At 38.9% G+C, this 18,593-nt stretch overlaps 1 protein-coding gene across 1 annotated transcript in view; it reads right to left on the bottom strand.

Annotated features, from left to right (window-relative positions):
- Window positions 1-2,559: 2,559 nt before the first annotated feature.
- LOC127579012 (serine/threonine-protein kinase Sgk2-like) overlaps window positions 2,560-18,593 on the bottom strand; it is a 29,509-nt gene continuing 13,475 nt past the window's right edge. Inside the window, exons 6-17 of the mRNA XM_052031646.1 lie at window positions 16,201-16,270; window positions 16,050-16,099; window positions 15,914-15,971; window positions 14,545-14,628; window positions 12,174-12,305; window positions 10,611-10,723; window positions 10,486-10,522; window positions 10,315-10,401; window positions 9,671-9,766; window positions 8,699-8,854; window positions 6,533-6,622; window positions 2,560-5,248 (exon numbers count right to left, since the gene is read on the bottom strand). Of these exons, the coding sequence (XP_051887606.1) occupies window positions 5,087-5,248; window positions 6,533-6,622; window positions 8,699-8,854; window positions 9,671-9,766; window positions 10,315-10,401; window positions 10,486-10,522; window positions 10,611-10,723; window positions 12,174-12,305; window positions 14,545-14,628; window positions 15,914-15,971; window positions 16,050-16,099; window positions 16,201-16,233 (1,098 nt within the window). The 5' untranslated portion in view covers window positions 16,234-16,270 and the 3' untranslated portion in view covers window positions 2,560-5,086. The remainder of the gene's footprint in view (window positions 5,249-6,532; window positions 6,623-8,698; window positions 8,855-9,670; window positions 9,767-10,314; window positions 10,402-10,485; window positions 10,523-10,610; window positions 10,724-12,173; window positions 12,306-14,544; window positions 14,629-15,913; window positions 15,972-16,049; window positions 16,100-16,200; window positions 16,271-18,593) is intronic.

The following is an 18,593-nucleotide window of genomic DNA, read 5'->3' on the forward strand; positions in this document are numbered from 1 at the left end:
GTTCGCTTTTTGCAGCAGCAGTGCATTACCTAGCCCAGTACATCACGGGCACATCATTCCCCACCTTCAGAGGTTTCTACATGAGGCGCTGCCTCTAGAAGGCAACATCTACCATCAAAGATCCCCACCGTCCGGATCATGCCATCTTCTCGCAGCTGTCATCGGGCAGGAGGTACAGAAGCCTGAAGTCCCACACCACCAGGTTCAAGAACGGCGACTTCCCTTCAACCATTCGGTTCTTGAACCAACCTGCACAACCCTAATCACTACCTCAGTAGAGCAACACCATGACCACTTTGCACTAAAATGTCGACCTTAATGACGAGATCCAACGTCGTCTTAAATGCGCTGGAACAGCTTTTGGACGTCTCTGAACAAGAGTCTTTCATGATCGTGACATCCGAAGAGACACTAAAATGTTAGTGTACAAAGCAGTGGTGATCCCAACGCTCCTGTATGCATCAGAAACCTGGACAACATACCAATGACATCTGAAGGCACTTGAAAAGTTCCATCAATGCTGTCTTCGAAACATCTTAAGTATCAGCTGGGAAGATAGAAGAACCAATGTCAGTGTGCTAAATGAAGCAAAAACAACAACCATTGAAGCCTATGTTATCAAGAACCAACTAAGATGGAGTGGTCATGTTGTTCGGATGAAAGACGAACATCTGCCGAAACAAATCTTCTAAAGTAGGCAAACATAAAAGAGGCGGACAACAGAGGAGATTCAAAGACGCCTTAAAAGCCAACGTGAAGAAGTGTAACATCGACATCAAGAATTGGGAAACCAATGCCAAGGACAGGAAACTCTGGCAAACCATCATCCGAAAAGGAACAGCAACTTTCGAAGCCAACATATGTGCAAAGTTAGAAAAAAAGAGAAGAAAATGGAAAGCGAGGCAGCAACAACCAAAGCCCGATCTGCCATCTGGAACTACCTGTCCTGAATGCGGAAGAAGATTGGACTCATAAGCCACTTGAGAGCCCATAGGTAGATCAACGGAACGAAGACCATCATCCTCGACCTCGAAGGATAGCCATGACGACGACGACATCACGGGCACCTCCCTTCCCACCTTCAGAGGTTTCTACATGAGGCGCTGCCTCAAGAAGGCAACATCTATCATCAAAGATCCCCACCATCCGGGCCGTGCCATCTTCTCTCAGCTGCCATCAGGCAAGAGGTACAGAAGCCTGAAGTCCTGCACCACCAGGTTCAAGAACAGCTACTTCCCTTCAACCACTTGGTTCTTGAACCAACCTGCACAATCTTAATCACTACCTCAGTAGAGCAACACCATGACCACTTTGCACTAAAAACGGACTTTTTATTCTAAGTGTGTTCTTCCTTGTGGAAAATTGTGTATAATTTATGTTTTTCTTGTGAATGCTGCTTACCGGATGCTATGTGCCTGTGATGCTGCTGCAAGTAAGTTTTTCATTGCACCTGTGCATATGACAATAAACTCGACTCGACTTGAGGGATCCTAGTAGATGACTGGGAGATTATGCCTTTAGTACCATTTTAGTTTGGATTTTTTTTTTGACATTACACAGCAGGCATGTTGAAAGAAGTGATACAATATGCACCACTTTATCTTACAGAACAGAAATATGCAATAGAATAGATTAGGCCAAAATATATAATGGATTCTTTGACATCTGAAATAAGCCATGAGGGGCCCAGACTTTAAAATTAATTTGGTGGGCCCCTTGCGATTGCATGAACACACAAGCTCACACACTTGGCCCCTGGAGTAAAAGTATCCTACACCTCTGGGATTCACATACTTTTAGTCCATTCTTTGACTAGAGGGGATGCATGTAAATTTCTATGGATTTATGTATTAAGGTGGCAAGAGCCTTGTAAAGAATAAGATATCTTCATTAGTCACATGTACATTGAAACACACAGTGAAATGCATCTTTTGCGTAGAGTGTTTGGGGGCAGCCCGCAAGTGTCGCCACGCTTCCTGCGCCAACATAGCATAAACACCATCATAGGTCTTGCAGTCCACATGGGCTATTTCTGTGCTAAAAATTGTATGATCGTGGGGTTATTGAATTTTTGGGAACAGATGGAGACCATTTGGCCCATTAAGACTTAATTCCACTTTGGTCCATAGCAATTCTCCAGTTCTGATGAAGCGTCATAGACCTGAAGTTTTAACTCTATTTCTCTGTCCATAAACTGAATACTGCCTACTCTGATGAATATTTTCAGTACATTCTGTTTTTATTACCGATTTCAGCATATGCAGTTATTTTGGTTTTCAGTATCATCTTTCAATGATAGTCTCACTGTGAAAAACATTTTTAAAGCTAGGGTTCCTGTTTTAAGATATAAACTGTGGTTAAGGGAGACACATTTCCATGTCTAGTGGGAAATTTCACACCTCCGAGTCATAAGAACATAAAAACAGGAGTAAAGGGTTTTGTACCTTGATGCCTATATGCCATTGCATAAGATTGTGGCTTATCTTTTACCTCAGCACAAACCACATATCCCTTGATTCTAAAAATCTGTCAATCTCTGTCTTGCATATACTCAGTGACTGAATCTTCACCACCCTCTGGCTGAAGAAATTCCAAAGATTCATCACCACCTGAGTGAAGAATTTTTTTTGTCATCTCTCTTGAATGGTTGATGCCTTATTCTGAAACTGACCCCTGATTCTAGACACCCCAGCCAGGGGCAACACTAACCTTACACCTAACCCTTAAGAGTTTTTTTTTGTTTTGATGACATCATCTTTCATTCCTTTAAATTCAAGAGCATACAAGCTTAGTCTGCTAAATATCTGACAGCTCTGTCATTCCAGAAAAGGTTTGCCAGCATAAATTCTGGGAGACATTATTTGCTGGAGAATCGAGAACATCTAAGATAGCAAGTCAACCATTTAGGACTGAGATGAGGGGAAATTTCATTCAAAGGGTTGTGGAATTATCTGTTTCAGAGGGCTGTGGGTACTTGTTTGTTGAATATGTCCAAGAAATTGATTGATATGTTTTGGAACTAAGGGTAATGAGTATCTGACTGGTGTAGTAATGTAGATGATCAGAGATTTTGATCACCTAAGGTATCGCTTAGGTTCACTAGGCTGAATTTTGAAATGCAAGGATGTGAGGAGAAATTGAGTTTAATTGATCTATTTTCTCTCAAGTTTGGGAGAACAAGGATGTCACATGAAATGGAAGGGATTGACAGTGTAAATGCTGAGAGGCTGCCATCACAGTCTAACTTGTCTTTGCTCTTTCCTTCTGTTCTTAAGCACATATTATGAGCTCTAGCCAATTAGATGGCTGACAGTGAAAGAGTACCATAGCTTACATTTTGAATACATGTCCAATTAGTTCAACTTGTAAAGCTCAAAATTAGCTGCTTGCTTCTGCAATCTAATAATGGTACATGCAAAATTCTAGTTTCATGATCACATGTTTTAATGATCTTTAGGATAACGAGCATTGCAGGGCTTCACATCAGAGCTTTCAATTTCTGTGTTCATTATGTAATAGATATCCATAATCGATATGGCAGACTGAATCACATTTGACTTTTTACCTTATTCTAAACATGTTGACGTACTGAATGTCAGCTCAATTCAGTGTACATACTAACCCATAACGACCTTTTTGTGTCTGTTTCTTCTCTGAGGAACTTTGGTGAAAAGGAGCATTTGCAATAAAATAGAAACTTCCTCCAGGAAATTTAATGACAAGTCATCCCATGCCATAACATTTCCCCTTATTTCCACAAATCTGCCTTACAGTTTGGTCCAAAATTTCTCATACATGCCAAAAAGAATTTCTCAGCTCACGTGCTTGAAGATTTCAAGCATGGATGGATATATAGAAGTTCTCCCCAGGTTATGGCAGGGTTCCGCTCCTGTGAGTTGTTGGCAACCCGAACAGTTCGCAAGTCGGAAATGTGGTCACAAACCATGTTCCCATATGGCAGCGAAGATGCCTGCAGCAGCCGGCAAATCCATACTGCAATGTCCCAAACACTCATTCATATCTACCGGCTATATATAAGTCGAGCATTTATAGCCAGGGAGGACCTGTACTACAAGTTTAACTTCCAATGGATTTCTTTTCGCCCATTACTTTGAACACAGGGACTATAATATACTGAATATTTCTGAAATCACATGCTTGTCATTCAACTGAATTCCCAGATGCTAATATAATACAATAATTGAGATAGAAGCCCTTTGCATCTTCCTGTCATTAATCTGGAAGTCCTCAAACCTGGCAAAACTATAACACTGCATTTACGTGTACTCAACATATCAAATAAATCCACCTTTCAAAGTGAGGAATAGAAGCACATTAGAATTTCAGGCATATACACGATCATATCATCTGGATAAAGTCGCACAGTAATGTTTCCAAAAGTGTGGAGTGCAAGAAATTGTTTTACATCAAGCATTGATTTCAGGAATTTAAATTTCAACTTGTCAACAAATAGTTGGCATTCAGAAGAAAATAAAGCACAGAATACAGTGTATGTTCCAGATTTCTGGAAGACACCATGTAAGATTTTGTTATAAGAAAATACTATTAAAGAACTGATTATCCGAAGTGAGACAGAGTTCTTAAGTGCAGGAATTAGTGATAGAGATTGTGCATGTCAGGCTTGTTTTAGTATGAAAAGTATGCATTTGAATATATGCAGGCTTATACTGATAGAAACAGGGCCAGCAGGACCAACATTGTACAGCTGGAAAGAAATGAAAAGGGAGAATTTCAAGTGGTGCACAACATTAACACAGTTGACATGCAGAGGGCTGGAACACTGGACCCATATGTCATCAATGAGCCTGATGGAAACTGGGTACACATTTAGAATGGAGGTGCCAAGGCATATTCAAAAACTCATGCATGACTCTGATTGCATGCAATGCTGCAAAAACTAAGAAATTCTCTTCTATTACATTTTTCAGTGAACTGCAAGACTATTATTAGTTCAAAATATGAATCCATTTCTCAGAAACCATTCGGCTGAAGCATTTTAGTTTTAATGACATTATCATCCCTCTGCTAGTAATATCTATTTAGGTAGCTCAATTCAAATATTTAGTTAATTTCTCAAATTATCATCTGTAGTAGCATAGGAAAATCCCAAAAATGCACTTGTTGCAGTTGGGCTGTTAATAGTGGAGTCAGGAATGCGCCCAACAGAATTAGGGACAATTTCTTGTGTGAATTCAGGATCAATGTGCCGTAAGTCACCAGGGCCAGCCTGAAATAAAAAGAGAAATACATCTGTGAAGCTAATTTTACAAATGCACATATCCAAATTAAAAAAAAGGAATAAGGAATGTTCTGAAGTTTATTTACTCAATCCTTGTGTTCTGGGAAAAAAATACCTTAGCAATCTTATGAGTGATGGCAAATCAGGTATTGTGCAGATTGGACATGGACAACATAATACAGTCTGAATTGCACTTTGATTCTTTCTTACTCATGGATGTTTTATTTTCATTCATTTTTAGGATTTTTGGCCCATCCCTAATTGCCCTTCAGAAGGTGCTGAGCCACCTCCTTGAATCACTGCAGTCTTTCTGTTGAAGGTACTTGTACAGTGATATTGGGGTAGAGAGTTTCAGGATTTACAACAAATGACAATCAAGGGCCAGTGATACATTTCCAAGTCAGGATGGTGTGTATCTTGAAGGGGAACCTACAGGTGGTGGTGTTCCCATGCCCCTGCTGCCCTTGTCTTTAATGGCAGAGGTTACAGGTTTGAGAGGTGCTGAAAAAGGAGCCTGATTCTATTCCCAGATTTTAACCTAACCAGGTATGTCATGAAAACCATGGCTGACTCTTTGATCTCTCCAGATCTACTTATGCATCAATAGGAAATTTCCATGGTTGGGTACGAATCCTTGCTATGGAATTTGCATTGTTAAAGGTAGGAAACTACATTCTATTATGTTTGCAAAACATTTCTTTGCCACGAACAAACACTTGGAAAGCACTTAGGAGCACATGCAAGTTTGATCTAGCCCTTACCTAAAAGCTAGGAAGGCAACAAATACTTCCCTCCTGTTTCTAGAGGAGCCTGCCACAATCTTAACCAACACAAACACAAGAAGAGTTCCTTTGTGAGGGATTACCTGACTGGAGATGGACCAAGAATAACAACACAATTTTCACTTTGTACAATATAGATCAGCACCAACTACCTCTATGTCTGGAGCGAGCTCCCAGAGACAGTAGTTGAGGCAGGTACAGTAGCAATACATAAAAGACATTTGGATAAGTACGTGGATAGGAAAGGTTTAGAGGGATATGGGCCAAATGTGGGCAAATGAGACTAGCTTTGTCGTCATGGACGAATTGGGCTGAAGGGCCCGTTTCTGTGCTGTACTATTCTATGACTCAAGGATCCCTACCTTGATCTTCAATTACGTCAGTTAGGGTTTTACAATATGTAGCCAAATTCATTGGAGGATTGTTTTCTCTATAAACTGCCACACAACAATATAAAAATACAAAAACTAACAGAAACCAAAATACCTACCACATTGGGATTGTATGGCGGGGCAATTCTCTTGTGGTAGAGATCCTCCCAGGCAATTGATGAAAAGAATGCATGTTTTTTGACATCAAGCTGTGACAAAAGAATGCATTAACTAATGAAACTTTAACATCTCTTCATGCGTCATGCTTTAGCTTAAATTGTGTCTTTTTGGATTATAGGCCCTGATACATTCAGCACTTTGCATGTGATCAATGTAAAAAGCAGTTTCTATTAGTATAATTAAGCTTTTCATAAATTTAAAGTTAACTTTACATGTGTTGTTAATTAACTGTAGTATGCCACAGAGAAAACAAACTATTTGTTTATGAGGCTCCTACAAAATACTCAGCAAATTAAATGGGTGGTACTTGATTTTATTATTCTAAATGTTTTTATGACAATTTTTTTTCTGGTTCTTAATGACCTGAGTTTTTGCTGAGTTTTCATGGTTGACATTCTGGCTAAAAATTTCTTTATTTTTTGAAGAGTGGCTACGTTGTGGATCAGTATCAGTTTGGTGTGAGACTTAATGTGTGTGATGTCTATTGTGTTCAACACCAAAAGTGCTTGTGCAATGGGATAGGAAATCCCTGTGGCTGATAGAAATTGCAGAAAGGATGAGGAGCAACTTGTGATAGGGAAGGAGACCAAAATGGTTCACAATACCCCAAGTATGGTCTCATGAAGGCCTGAAACAATTGGAGTAAGTTATCTTTGCTCTTGTACTCAAATCCTGTTGCAAACATTTGCTTTCATTAATGCCTGTAGCACCTGTAAGTTAGCTTGCAGAGACTTGTGTACAAGGATACTCATAACCCTTTGAACATTAATGCTTTGCAACCTTTCATCAGTTAAAAAATACTCTGCACTTCTGTATTTTCTTTTGGTGGGTAATCTCAAGTCTTTCCACATCATGAAGGTGAAATATCCTCATAAATCTTCTGCTGCTGGATTACCTGGCAGCAGCTTAGATAGTGACACTGGATCAGGCCTGAATCTCTTGATTAAACATTGTGAAAGTAATGTTCATTTTATTTGTATATCAGTAGATGGATGTGTGCAAGTCCACTAGACTCTGTGCATATGTGCATGTGCTACGTTCATGAAAATATGTGACTGTGTTTCCCGATTGGGTTTCAGATAAAGTTCTATGGCAAATGAATAAAATCGGTGCACTGTGCAATAGAATTTCTAGCTCCCTGTCTAAGTACACTAACCTGGAAATGCTGAACTTGAGACAAACAGCTAAGACTGTTATATTTAAAAAAAAACTAAATTTCATTGCTGTCAATTTGAAGAAGGTAGAGTTGTGGGTTGGGTGGTGGGGTAGGAAGTAGTAAAAGGGTTGATCCTCATAATGGTATTAGGAATGCCTTGTTTCTAATTTACATCAATGCCTTGAGTTTGGAAACTCAGGGATTGCTCAGATTTACAGAAATCACACTAGGAGAGATTATGGAAATTACAGTATGACTCAATTATATTTAAATGGACAGAACAGTACCTAATTGCAGAATTTTATTTCATCCAGAGGGTGACTGAAATCTCAAATATGCTGCCTGAGTAGGTGGTGGAGGTAGATACTCTCACAATATTTAACAAACATCTGAACAATCACTTGAATCGTCAAGGCATAGTGGGCTATGGACCAAATTGTGATAAATGGGATTTGGAAAGATTGGTATTTGCTAGTTGGCATAGACATTGTGGGCTGAAGGGACTTATTCTGTACTGTATGACCTTATAACTCTATGACTCCATTTGAAGAATAACTGAAATTTTAATTGCCTCTTTGCTTTTATACGGCAGAGTTTTAAAGACATTCCTGAAGTCCAAGTAGATGCTATTCATTGTCTTTACTCAAACCTTTCTTCACTTCCATAGGCATAGCTAGTTTGAAATATCCTTTCAAGTGTTTTGATTTTATTAATGCTACAAAATTATTTGAAGCATCAGCCAAATAAACTCCTTGAAACATTACTTCAGCATATTTTGATATATACCAAGTCATTACGTTTCTGAATGTTATCTTTTATCATTTCAAGCATGATCTTGCACATCCAAAACCACATTGCCTGAATCTGATTGGCTCTCTTTCCAGCATTGTAAGGTATTGCCATATTCATTTACACCCAGTGTTCAGTCACATACAAAATGTACACTCACAAAATCAGCTTGAGCTCCTAATCTTCTCTTTTGATCTTTTTGTAAAAGTCCTGTCAAAATATCACGAGCAGCTGTTGATATGCTCATTGGCAAGTGGAGTGGCTTGTGGAGAATATTGTCATACATCTCAGCTACATTCCGACTGTAGAAGGGTGGCTGTCAATGAAAATGAAAAAAAATTCATCTTCTTGATCAAACCTATGAATGCTTCTGTATCATTTTCAAATATATTATTTAGATTTGCCTCAAGAGCATTTTGTACGAAGGAAGAAATAAATAAATAAATAGAGGCCCACTGTTTACTTGTATTTCTTTTTTCAGATTTGTTATGTAGTGGATAAAATTTTAAATTACCAGGACGTGAGGTTTCTTAGCAATTTTCATCATTGTTACCACTATCATAGTAGCAAACAGAGCAGTCAGAAGATTTCAGTTAATTTATGCATTATTTCAAAATACTACAAAGTAAATTAATTTACAACTTTAATAAGGTTTAGCTGAAGAGTAGTTAAAATCATAGAGCCAGATTTAAGGCAGTTGGCAAATGAACCAGATGGGGAATTGCAATGAATTGCAATGAGGGTAACTTTTTTTTACAAGCACTGTTTGATGTGATAGTAGATATAGATTCAATTGCAGCCTTCCAAATAGAATTGTAAAGTACTTTTTTGTACTTTTGTACGAGCTGTCTCAGAATTCCCCTCCCCATTTTGGCTTCATCTGCCTATCATCCCCTACCACAACTGGTTCTACCTATCACCTACAGCCCCTGTCTCATCCCTCCCTCCCACCTCTTTATACTGGCTATCTTCCCCTTCACTCCTAATGCAGGGCCTCGACCAAAATGTTGGCCATCTCTTTACTTCCACAGATGCTGCTTGACCCACTGAGTTCCTCCAGCAGTTTGTTTTTCACTTGATTAGCACAACTTGGATTTAGATTCTGGCTCATAGATTAGAATCCATTACTTACCAATCCAAGCAACATTTCATAGAGGACTGCCCCAAAACACCACCAGTCAACAGTACGATCGTACGGATGTTTTCTTAATACCTCAGGGGCAAGATACTGTTAAAGCAAACTGCATTTAGAATGGGTGCTTATAAATTTTTCTATGAAAAATTCACTTCCTTCAAGTATGAAATGGAACCAATAACTATTTAATAGGATATTAAATCTGTACAAGATCAAAAACAAGTCAACAACTAATTAGAAATCTGATCAACAATCCAAAGTTGACCATCTCTCATAAAAATTTGCAATATCCTTGTGCATTCAGTGAGAAAATGAAATATGCAATCCTATGTGGACATTTCTAGTGTTAAAATTATAACTTGTAATACACACGAGGAATGAAAAACAAGGCGCTTGATAAGATTCAGCTATTGTTTTAAGAGACATGCTTGCAAAGGCTAGATGTCAGATGAGCCACCAAATAATCCTAAAAGAAGAAACAAGAAAAATATCTGATTTATGTTTCTTTGAAAAATACTCTTTACAGGTTGAATTTTCATTCATCATCAAAAAACACTTATAATTTATTCTTCAAGGAGTTGTGTCTCTATTAAACACTTATATGCTAAAACTAAATACGAGTTTGCTAACCACATACTTACCTCAGGAGTCCCACAAAAAGTAGAAGTTGTTCCTGTTGGTTCTATTACCTCTTTACAAAGACCAAAGTCTGTTAGTACGATATGACCCTGAAATATAAAAAAGATCACTGTGAACTGAATGCCATGACTATTCTTTAAATTTGAAAGTACTGGGATATTTGTTAATAATACCTGAGAATCAAGGAGAATGTTTTCAGGCTTTAAATCCCTGGAATACAAAGTAAGATCTAACACAACTGCAGAGCCTTTGAAATGTGGCAAAAAAAAGATATAGAGTTTTTTGCAACAAAACTCACCGATACACAATGTTGAGTGAGTGCAAATATCCTATTGCACTGGCAACCTCTGAGGCATAAAATCTCGCTCTGGGCTCTGGGAAAGTGTGTTCTCGTTGTAAATGGAAGAAGAGCTGCAATTAAAAGTCAGTAGTGAATGGATGTAAAGTGCTAAATCTAGATTCTGGAAGTCAGCTAGAATCAGATTATACTGATGGCTTCTGCATTGTCGTGGACAATCTGATCAGTAGTTATAGTGTATAAATTACGTCTCAAGTAGGAGAATTTCTTTTTAACATGGTCTTCTTCCTAGAGTACTCTGAACTTCAATCAACCAGGTCTATCTCATATTTGAAAAGCATAGTATTGCTCTGTCCCACACACTACATTTTTCTTTTACCTTGATCCTGATTCAAAGGACACAGATACATTATAAATCAGAATTCTCGTTAAAACTGTATTTCAGATGTTCCACTCTGCACATGTACCTGCCCACTAAACCCAGTTTTATCCAGTTTTATGGCTTCCACCCTATCTGCCTGCAAGATCCTCAACCGTGTTTTTGTTAGCTTTAGATTTGATTATTCCAATGTCCTTTTGACAATTCTTCATAACCTCCAGCTCATCAGAAACTCTGTTCTTATAGCCTTATCTGGCATATCTTGCCTATCACCTTCATGCTTATTCCAAATTAGGTCCTAGTTCCTCATAATCTCAGTTTTAAAATTCTCACTCTGTTGCTTTGCTCTTCCCATATCTCTGTAAAGTCCTATACCTTGCAGCCTTTGCTGAACACTCTTCATCCGATTCTGGCCTCTTGTGCTTTTAGTTTAGCCCTGGAATTCCCCGCCTAACTACTTCACCTCTTCATTTTCCTCTCCTCCTTTAATAATCTCGTTAAAACCCGTTCCACGGGTGTATAGTCCTGCTGGGAACTGGGAAAGGCAAACACTCACAGCACCTCTATGACACTACTCACTACGTATTCAACCAGGCACGTAGTTTATAAATGCTTGGGTGTGAATGAGGGATGTTCAGATTCAAATTAGTTTATTGTCATATACACCAGGGTACAAAGAAATTCCTTGCTCGTGTGTCTCTTGAAAACCAGGATGATGAAGTGTAAATTTCATCTCAAAGCTTTTGGAAAAAATGCCAGCATCTAAAGACATTTGCTTTCGTACCAGTGTCTTTCCTCTTCCAGGAATGTCCAACTTGAACAGGGTTTGCTACATGAATGCTCCTTGAACTGTTGACTATATACACCATATTCTACTTTTATTTCAAACTTTCAGATCCACAGAGTTTTATTTTCCTGCCCACTTCAGGGAGTTCCCTACTGACTTTGCCAGTCTAGGAATAAGATAGTCAAAGCAAGTCAGGAAGTTTTCTCCAGGACATTCAAGAAGTCATGGGTAGAAGCATTGTGGTCATAATGTACAAAGCTATTGTGGTTTTTTGCCATGTAGAACAGGGCAAATAATAGAACACAAGGAAACAAAAAGTGAGAAAAAGCAAAGAAATGGATTTATCAGTTAAATATAAATACAATCATACATTTATAAAGGATCACGATCCACTCACCTCACCACCATTTACATAATCCAGGACAAAATAGAGCTTTTCAGTTGTTTGAAAGGAGTAATGGAGTCCAACCAGAAAGGGATGCTTGAGATTTTTCAGTAGCACATTGCGTTCTACCATTATGTTCTTTTGCTAATTTAAAATAGGCAACATTAGATTCCGAGCAAGCAACAGCAGAATAAATTTATACATTCCTTAGTCAATACATTTAAAATAATATACTTTATTTTCATAGATTTTGCAATCATGGGAATTGATACCAAGTTGATTCTAGCTTCAGTGTAATTCACTAGTTGTATTTCTGGTTCTAAATGTATACAGTACTAACTACCAGTTATACTTCCACTTTTGCTGTGATTTTACCCAAACGTATCATTGTGTTGTTAGATCAGTGATAGCTCTTCTGCCTCAGGCAGAAGTTGGTGGACCCCATTCCAGAGATTTGAACTCAAAATCTATGCTTACAATGTAGTAGTGTGCACACAATTTAGGCCTACACCTCGGTGCAGTACTGAGGAAGTGCTCCCCTCCTTCAGCTGGGACTTTAAAGCAATGGTCCATCTACCCTCACAGACAGACACAACACATCACATGGTGCTATTTTGAAGGGGAATAGATATTGAGGTAGAGTCATAGAGTTGTACAGCACCAAAATGCACCTTTCAGCCCAACTTGTCCATGCTGACCCTGATGTCTAAGTTTTCCCACATTAGGTCCCTATCCCTCTACTCCTTTCCTATCCATTCTATATAACCATTAACAGTGGGGGGGGGCACAGGGGAGGAAGAAGAATTTTTTCAATTAGTCACAAAAAAACTGGTGGAATCATGTTGGGCTGAATGTTGTGCTATACCAGTCTGCAATTCTAGGCATTGCTTACCAGTGTCTTGAACAATATAGAACACATAGTATAGCACAGGAACAGGCCCTTCAGCCCACAATGTCTACGCCGAACACAATGCCAAATTAAATTAAATCCCTTCTGCTTGCTCATGATCCATATCCTTCCATTCCCTGCATATTCATGTGTCTATCTAAAAGCCTCTTAAGTGCTGCTGTTGTATCTGCTTCCACCATTACTCCTAGCAGCCTGTTCCAGGCACCTACCACTCTCTGGGTAAAAAAAAAATGCCCTACATGTCTCCTTTAAACTTTCCCCCTCTCACTTTAAATGCATGTCCTCTAGCTTCTACCACTTCTACCTTGGGAATAAGAATCTGACTGTCTACCCTATCAATGCCTTTCATAACTTTATAAAGTTCTGTCAGGTCTCTCAAAACAGATCTGGTCATCATTAGATTACTATTTTGGCATTTTGCTGAGCTCAAATTGGTACTGTTTCTTTCATTATAACATTGACTATATTTTAAAAGTATAGTCACTGTTAGAATGAAGGAAACAGCATTTATTATAAAGCAATGGAACAGCCTGGAGCCGCAAAAGATGCTAAGTAAGTGCACATCTTTCTTTCCTACTAACTTCACCAATTTCCTCAACACAGTGACAAGCCGCCAGAGGCAGGGCCACTTTTAAAAAGGAATCGACCATGGTGGTGTACACTTTTTGTTAATTTTATAAACTAGCTGGTTTAGTGCCTCAAAACACTGAGAAGATTAATATAATCTTTGCTTATTCTTCAATTTCCCTTTCCGTACCAAAGTTCTTAAATATACAGTAAAACTCTGTTTATTTGATATGCTCGGGACTTGGTGGTGCTGGACTAGCAGATTTTCCATGGTATTTAATTCACTTTTGTTTTAGATGTTACACAATAGTATAATAAATTTCCCAGTGAACCTAATAGGTTGAATGGGATTGCAAGAAAAAGAACCCAGTGATTTTAAAGGGAGCATAGAAACTGGGGCCCTGGTGAGTTTAAAGTGATTGCGGGAACTGGGCCCCAGTGCATTAAGGGGAGTGCGGGATCAGCACATGGTGAGCCAAACCATCGGGACTTCCGAACAATCGGATAGTGGATTATGAGACTTTTACTTCACCTTTCAAGCATGTAGCCATCTTTCCCGCTACTCCCGATTTGAATTCCTCAGATTTGGTTTCTGTCCCAATACTGTACCAATTTGGCCCTAACTGAGGACATGATCATTGGATTATTTCTCATCATGGCTTACCAATCACTAAACAGGTTAGTATCCCTGCTATCAACTCGAGTTTTAATTCCCAAGCATTTGCAACACTCCTACTGTTTGATTTAATTAAATAGCACGTGTAATAATGTAAACTGTTACTGAATTTTGATATTTTTCGGAATATCAGGGCACAATAGTACATTAATGAATAGATCCAAAATAAAATTTAATATATTGAAGTATGCACTTCAGGAGAGAGGCATTGAAGATAGCTTAATACATACCTCATTTTCTTTTAGGATCATTTTCTTCTGCAAGACTTTGATGGCATAGAATCTGCCATCAGATTTACGTTTCGCAAGGAGAACCTAAATCAAGTTAACAATTTTGGATTAAAGTTCCAACTCTACATTAAATGCTAACCATAGAATTTAAAAGTTATGCACTTTCCAAGATTATACACTGGGACTTTGCTTGGCACTCAGGATGCTTTCTCAGGAATGGCTGCTCTAGTGGAAATAGCACTAAAAAGTGTCATGAAGCACCTTGCAGTGATGCATTACTGACAGCACTACTTAGTGGGAATCCAGTTGAGAGCATAGCACTCTGTTGGCATTCCCACAGCAATGAAATAGTTAAAGTGATCACATCACTGTGTAGCTTGGCATTGAGTGAGCCACCAGGGCAGTGTATTATCTGTGTGGGCAGGTGTTGACAGAGTTGGGTGAGCAGTGTGGCCATTCAGCACTGGGATGAGGGCACTGGCAGTACCTGCTCCATGTGTTAACAGAGTGCTTGGATCCCATAGCCTCTTTTGTGACCTCCTACTGGTTGTCATGGAAGCTGCCGCCTCCCTCCCTCTTTGTTTTGCTGCACATCTCTTTTGAGTTCAGAGATTTCTCAATGGCAACAATTTCAATGGTAGTCACTGGCCGTTAAACTTACCATAGAGAAATCACCAAACGGGGACAGGCTTGCAGCCAAAGAACAAGAGGGAGGAGACAGTATCTTCCCTCAAACCCAACAGAAGGAGATAAGAGAGATTGTAGGATCTGGTGGTCTGACTACACATGGAGCAACTGCTGCTGGTCCTCAACAATGGCCCACCCTCACTGTGCTAGCCAGAGTATAGCACATCTCAGTGTCGAGTTATCAGACCACTGCCTCGGCTCCACTCCAAACAGATCCATGCGGCAATGAGACCTCCATGTCATTGCCGCAAGGGTTCATGCAAGATTCTCGCCACAGCGGTGCACAGCTGGATTGTATGTCCTTTTTACAGGTACGTTTGTACTCCAGACCAAGAGTGTTATATTAAAAGTGCTCTACAGTTAGAACAAAGCAGGGTACAAGTGTATTGACCACTGTGTTCAAATAAATTTTTGGCTATTTCTTAGCTAACAGATTTGAACGTATATAAAGCCAGGTGCTCATTTATGGAACCTGTCTTTTTTGTCTGATGTGGATTTAGCTGATCTCTCATAATGAAAAATAGTGCACACCTTTTTAAATGTCATTCTATTGAAAGTGGAAATAAAATAGAAATATTTAGTAAAACTGCTTTAAAATTGCTTTTGAAGGAGAAACTTATTGGTAGTATAAATAAAGTAAAGTAGACATGGAAGCAAAATAGTAGTAAAACAATTTACTTACTTTCCCAAAACTCCCTTTTCCAATAACTTTTAGAAAATCAAAGTCTGTTGGTTTGGCACTGCAAACAAATAATCATTTTTAAGTGAAATATTTTCATGTGAAATAGGTTGTTATTCTGGTTTTGAAATAAACTTACAAAGGATTGGCTGATGGGCCCAGGTTGATGTCACTTTGCTTTGACATGCTCTGTAAGAAGAAGTTTGAGTAGCATAAATGATGATAATAAGAACCTGTAGGTTTTGGGTATCAAAATAGCAAAGCAAGGATGAGAAATATTTTCTCCTTACTGGATTTCCCCTGTTGTTGTGAAAATGATCCATTTCAGTTTTTGAAAACTTTATGTTCTCAGGTTTAGTCCTGAAAAGAAAAAAAAGCAGCAGCATTTTGTTGTTTGAAATTTACATCTTTAAACTTTCTCTTGGCCATTACAGTATAACAAAGTATAGTAGCCACTTAAAGCTTTGTTTTGAAGGAAAAGAGACGTGGAGATTTTAGAGGAGGAATGGCTTGCCTTATATTTATGGATGCTGTTCATAAGGAATGTGTTCTAAGAAATTACAATGTTTCTGAACAAAAAAAGTTAACAACTATTCACAAATACAAAATGCTGGAGGAACTCAGCAGGTCAGGCAGCATCTATGGAGGGAAATAAGCAGTCGACATTTCAGGCCGAGACCCTTCATCAGGACTGGAAAGGAAGAGGGCAGAAGCCAGAATAAGAAGGTTGGGGGAGGGGGAGGAGCACAGGCTGGGTGGTGATAGGTGAGTCCAAGTGAGAGGGGGAAGGCAGGTGGGTAGGGGAGGGGGAATGAAATATTACTGTGAGGTTATGCCCTGTGGGATGTGTATCTCTGATGTCACCAGTTGATGGGTATTTTATAAGAACATAAGAAATGGGGCAGGAAGAATCCATACACACTCCTTGAAACTGCTCTGCCATTAAGATAATGGCTAATCTGATTGTTAACATCCACTGCTCTTCTTGATCCCAATAACACTTGATTCCCTTACAATCCAGAAATCTCTCTAAGTCTTGAATATGTTCAATATTCCGCATCCACAGTTTGTTGCCATAGAGAATTCCAAAGATTCACAGCCCTCTGAATATGTCAGTCATATTTGGGTAGCTTTACTCTGAGACTATGCCTCATGTTCTCAATTCCCTCACGAGGGAAAATATCCTCATAGCATCTATCCTGTCATTACCCTTTAGAATTTTTTATGTTACCTGCTTTGTTGATCAAACTTCTGGGCTCCTAATTTTTCCCTTTAGGCTGAGGTTTTGTGTTCCTCTGTGTCTCTGATCAGCTTGCCATGTTAAACAGCTCACAGTCATAGAGTGCACATTTCCACTGGTTGGTGAATTAGTAATCAGAGAGTAAAGATTGTAATTTACTACCAAAGAAAGCAAGCTGAGTTTACAACAGATTTATCTATATATATCTACTTATTATATTTCATTACATAACAGCTTCTTAGGTCATGCACTTCTTGGTGAAAACACATCTCATAATAGTTTTTTAAAAAGTTGTTAGGATTTTGGAAAAGACAAAAGATTAAAAAAACTTAGGAAACTATAAGTGGAATGGGACTTTATCCAAGAGAACCAGCACAGGAATGATGGCCTAAATGGCCTTCTTTATGCAATAACATTTTATGATTTCAGTTGGAAAAATAATAGCAACATTATAATGTTATCATTAATGTGTGCAACTTGGTTACTGAACAAAAGAAGACTGTCAGCAACAGGGACAAGCAAGGGTAAAAATTCTGCTTATATGAGAAATGTGGCTATTAGCTATGTGAAATGTGTTGGTGGTCAAAGGCTGTCATAAAAACAGCTTTGGAATGCTTGTTTTAAATATCTTTTTGTTTATTCACAAGTAGCAGCAATCCACAGATACAAATCTGACATAAAAGGCCGGCCCCAACTCAATATGTTCAACCTGGGCTGAGTTAACAGGCTGGCACACAGGGGACTGCCAGGTGGGTCTGTGGAAATTAGTGGGGCAGGGGAAGGTGCGGTGGTGCCAAGCTCTGCTTTCTCCTCAACGTTGCTCTTGGGGCACCGTTCTTTTTGATAGATTTGATAATTTAGGCCATTGCCCTTCCGTTTTTTTTGGTTGCAATTGTGATGTAGCTGCCGGTTTAAGATTTGTATATCTAGTTACAGTTCAAGGCAGGCACATATACATTGCCTAGTTCCAATATTAGTTTGTTCTTTCAGATGAGAACTCTGCCTATGTGTACTTACGGGCACTCAGAGTTCCCTCGTAAACAAATAAGATTTTGAATATTTTTGCATAGCTGGGTGGATACTCTCATGCCACTGAACATTTAAGCAACTCTGGCTAAGATTAGGAGATCCAAAGGGACTTTAAAAAACAGTATCTGAAACCTATTGATGTGAGGCCTACTCCAAAAACATAAAATGCAAGTTCCAGGGCTGCTTCCTCTGGACTGGGGTTAGAGGGGTGGTGAAGGACTGAGAAAGTTCGTGGTCTCACAGTAATGCCTTCCACAGTCAAGTCAGAACCAGGTTACAGAAACTACTTTGACTTTGTAGTATAAACAGAACTTAATGGTTTTTATATAAACAATATACCATAACATTTAGTTTCAACACAATACTCAACAAGATGATCTGTAGACCTTCTGCTACACATGTACATGTGTCAGC

The sequence above is a fragment of the Pristis pectinata genome, chromosome 16 (assembly GCF_009764475.1).
Source record: "Pristis pectinata isolate sPriPec2 chromosome 16, sPriPec2.1.pri, whole genome shotgun sequence".
Taxonomy (NCBI): domain Eukaryota; kingdom Metazoa; phylum Chordata; class Chondrichthyes; order Rhinopristiformes; family Pristidae; genus Pristis; species Pristis pectinata.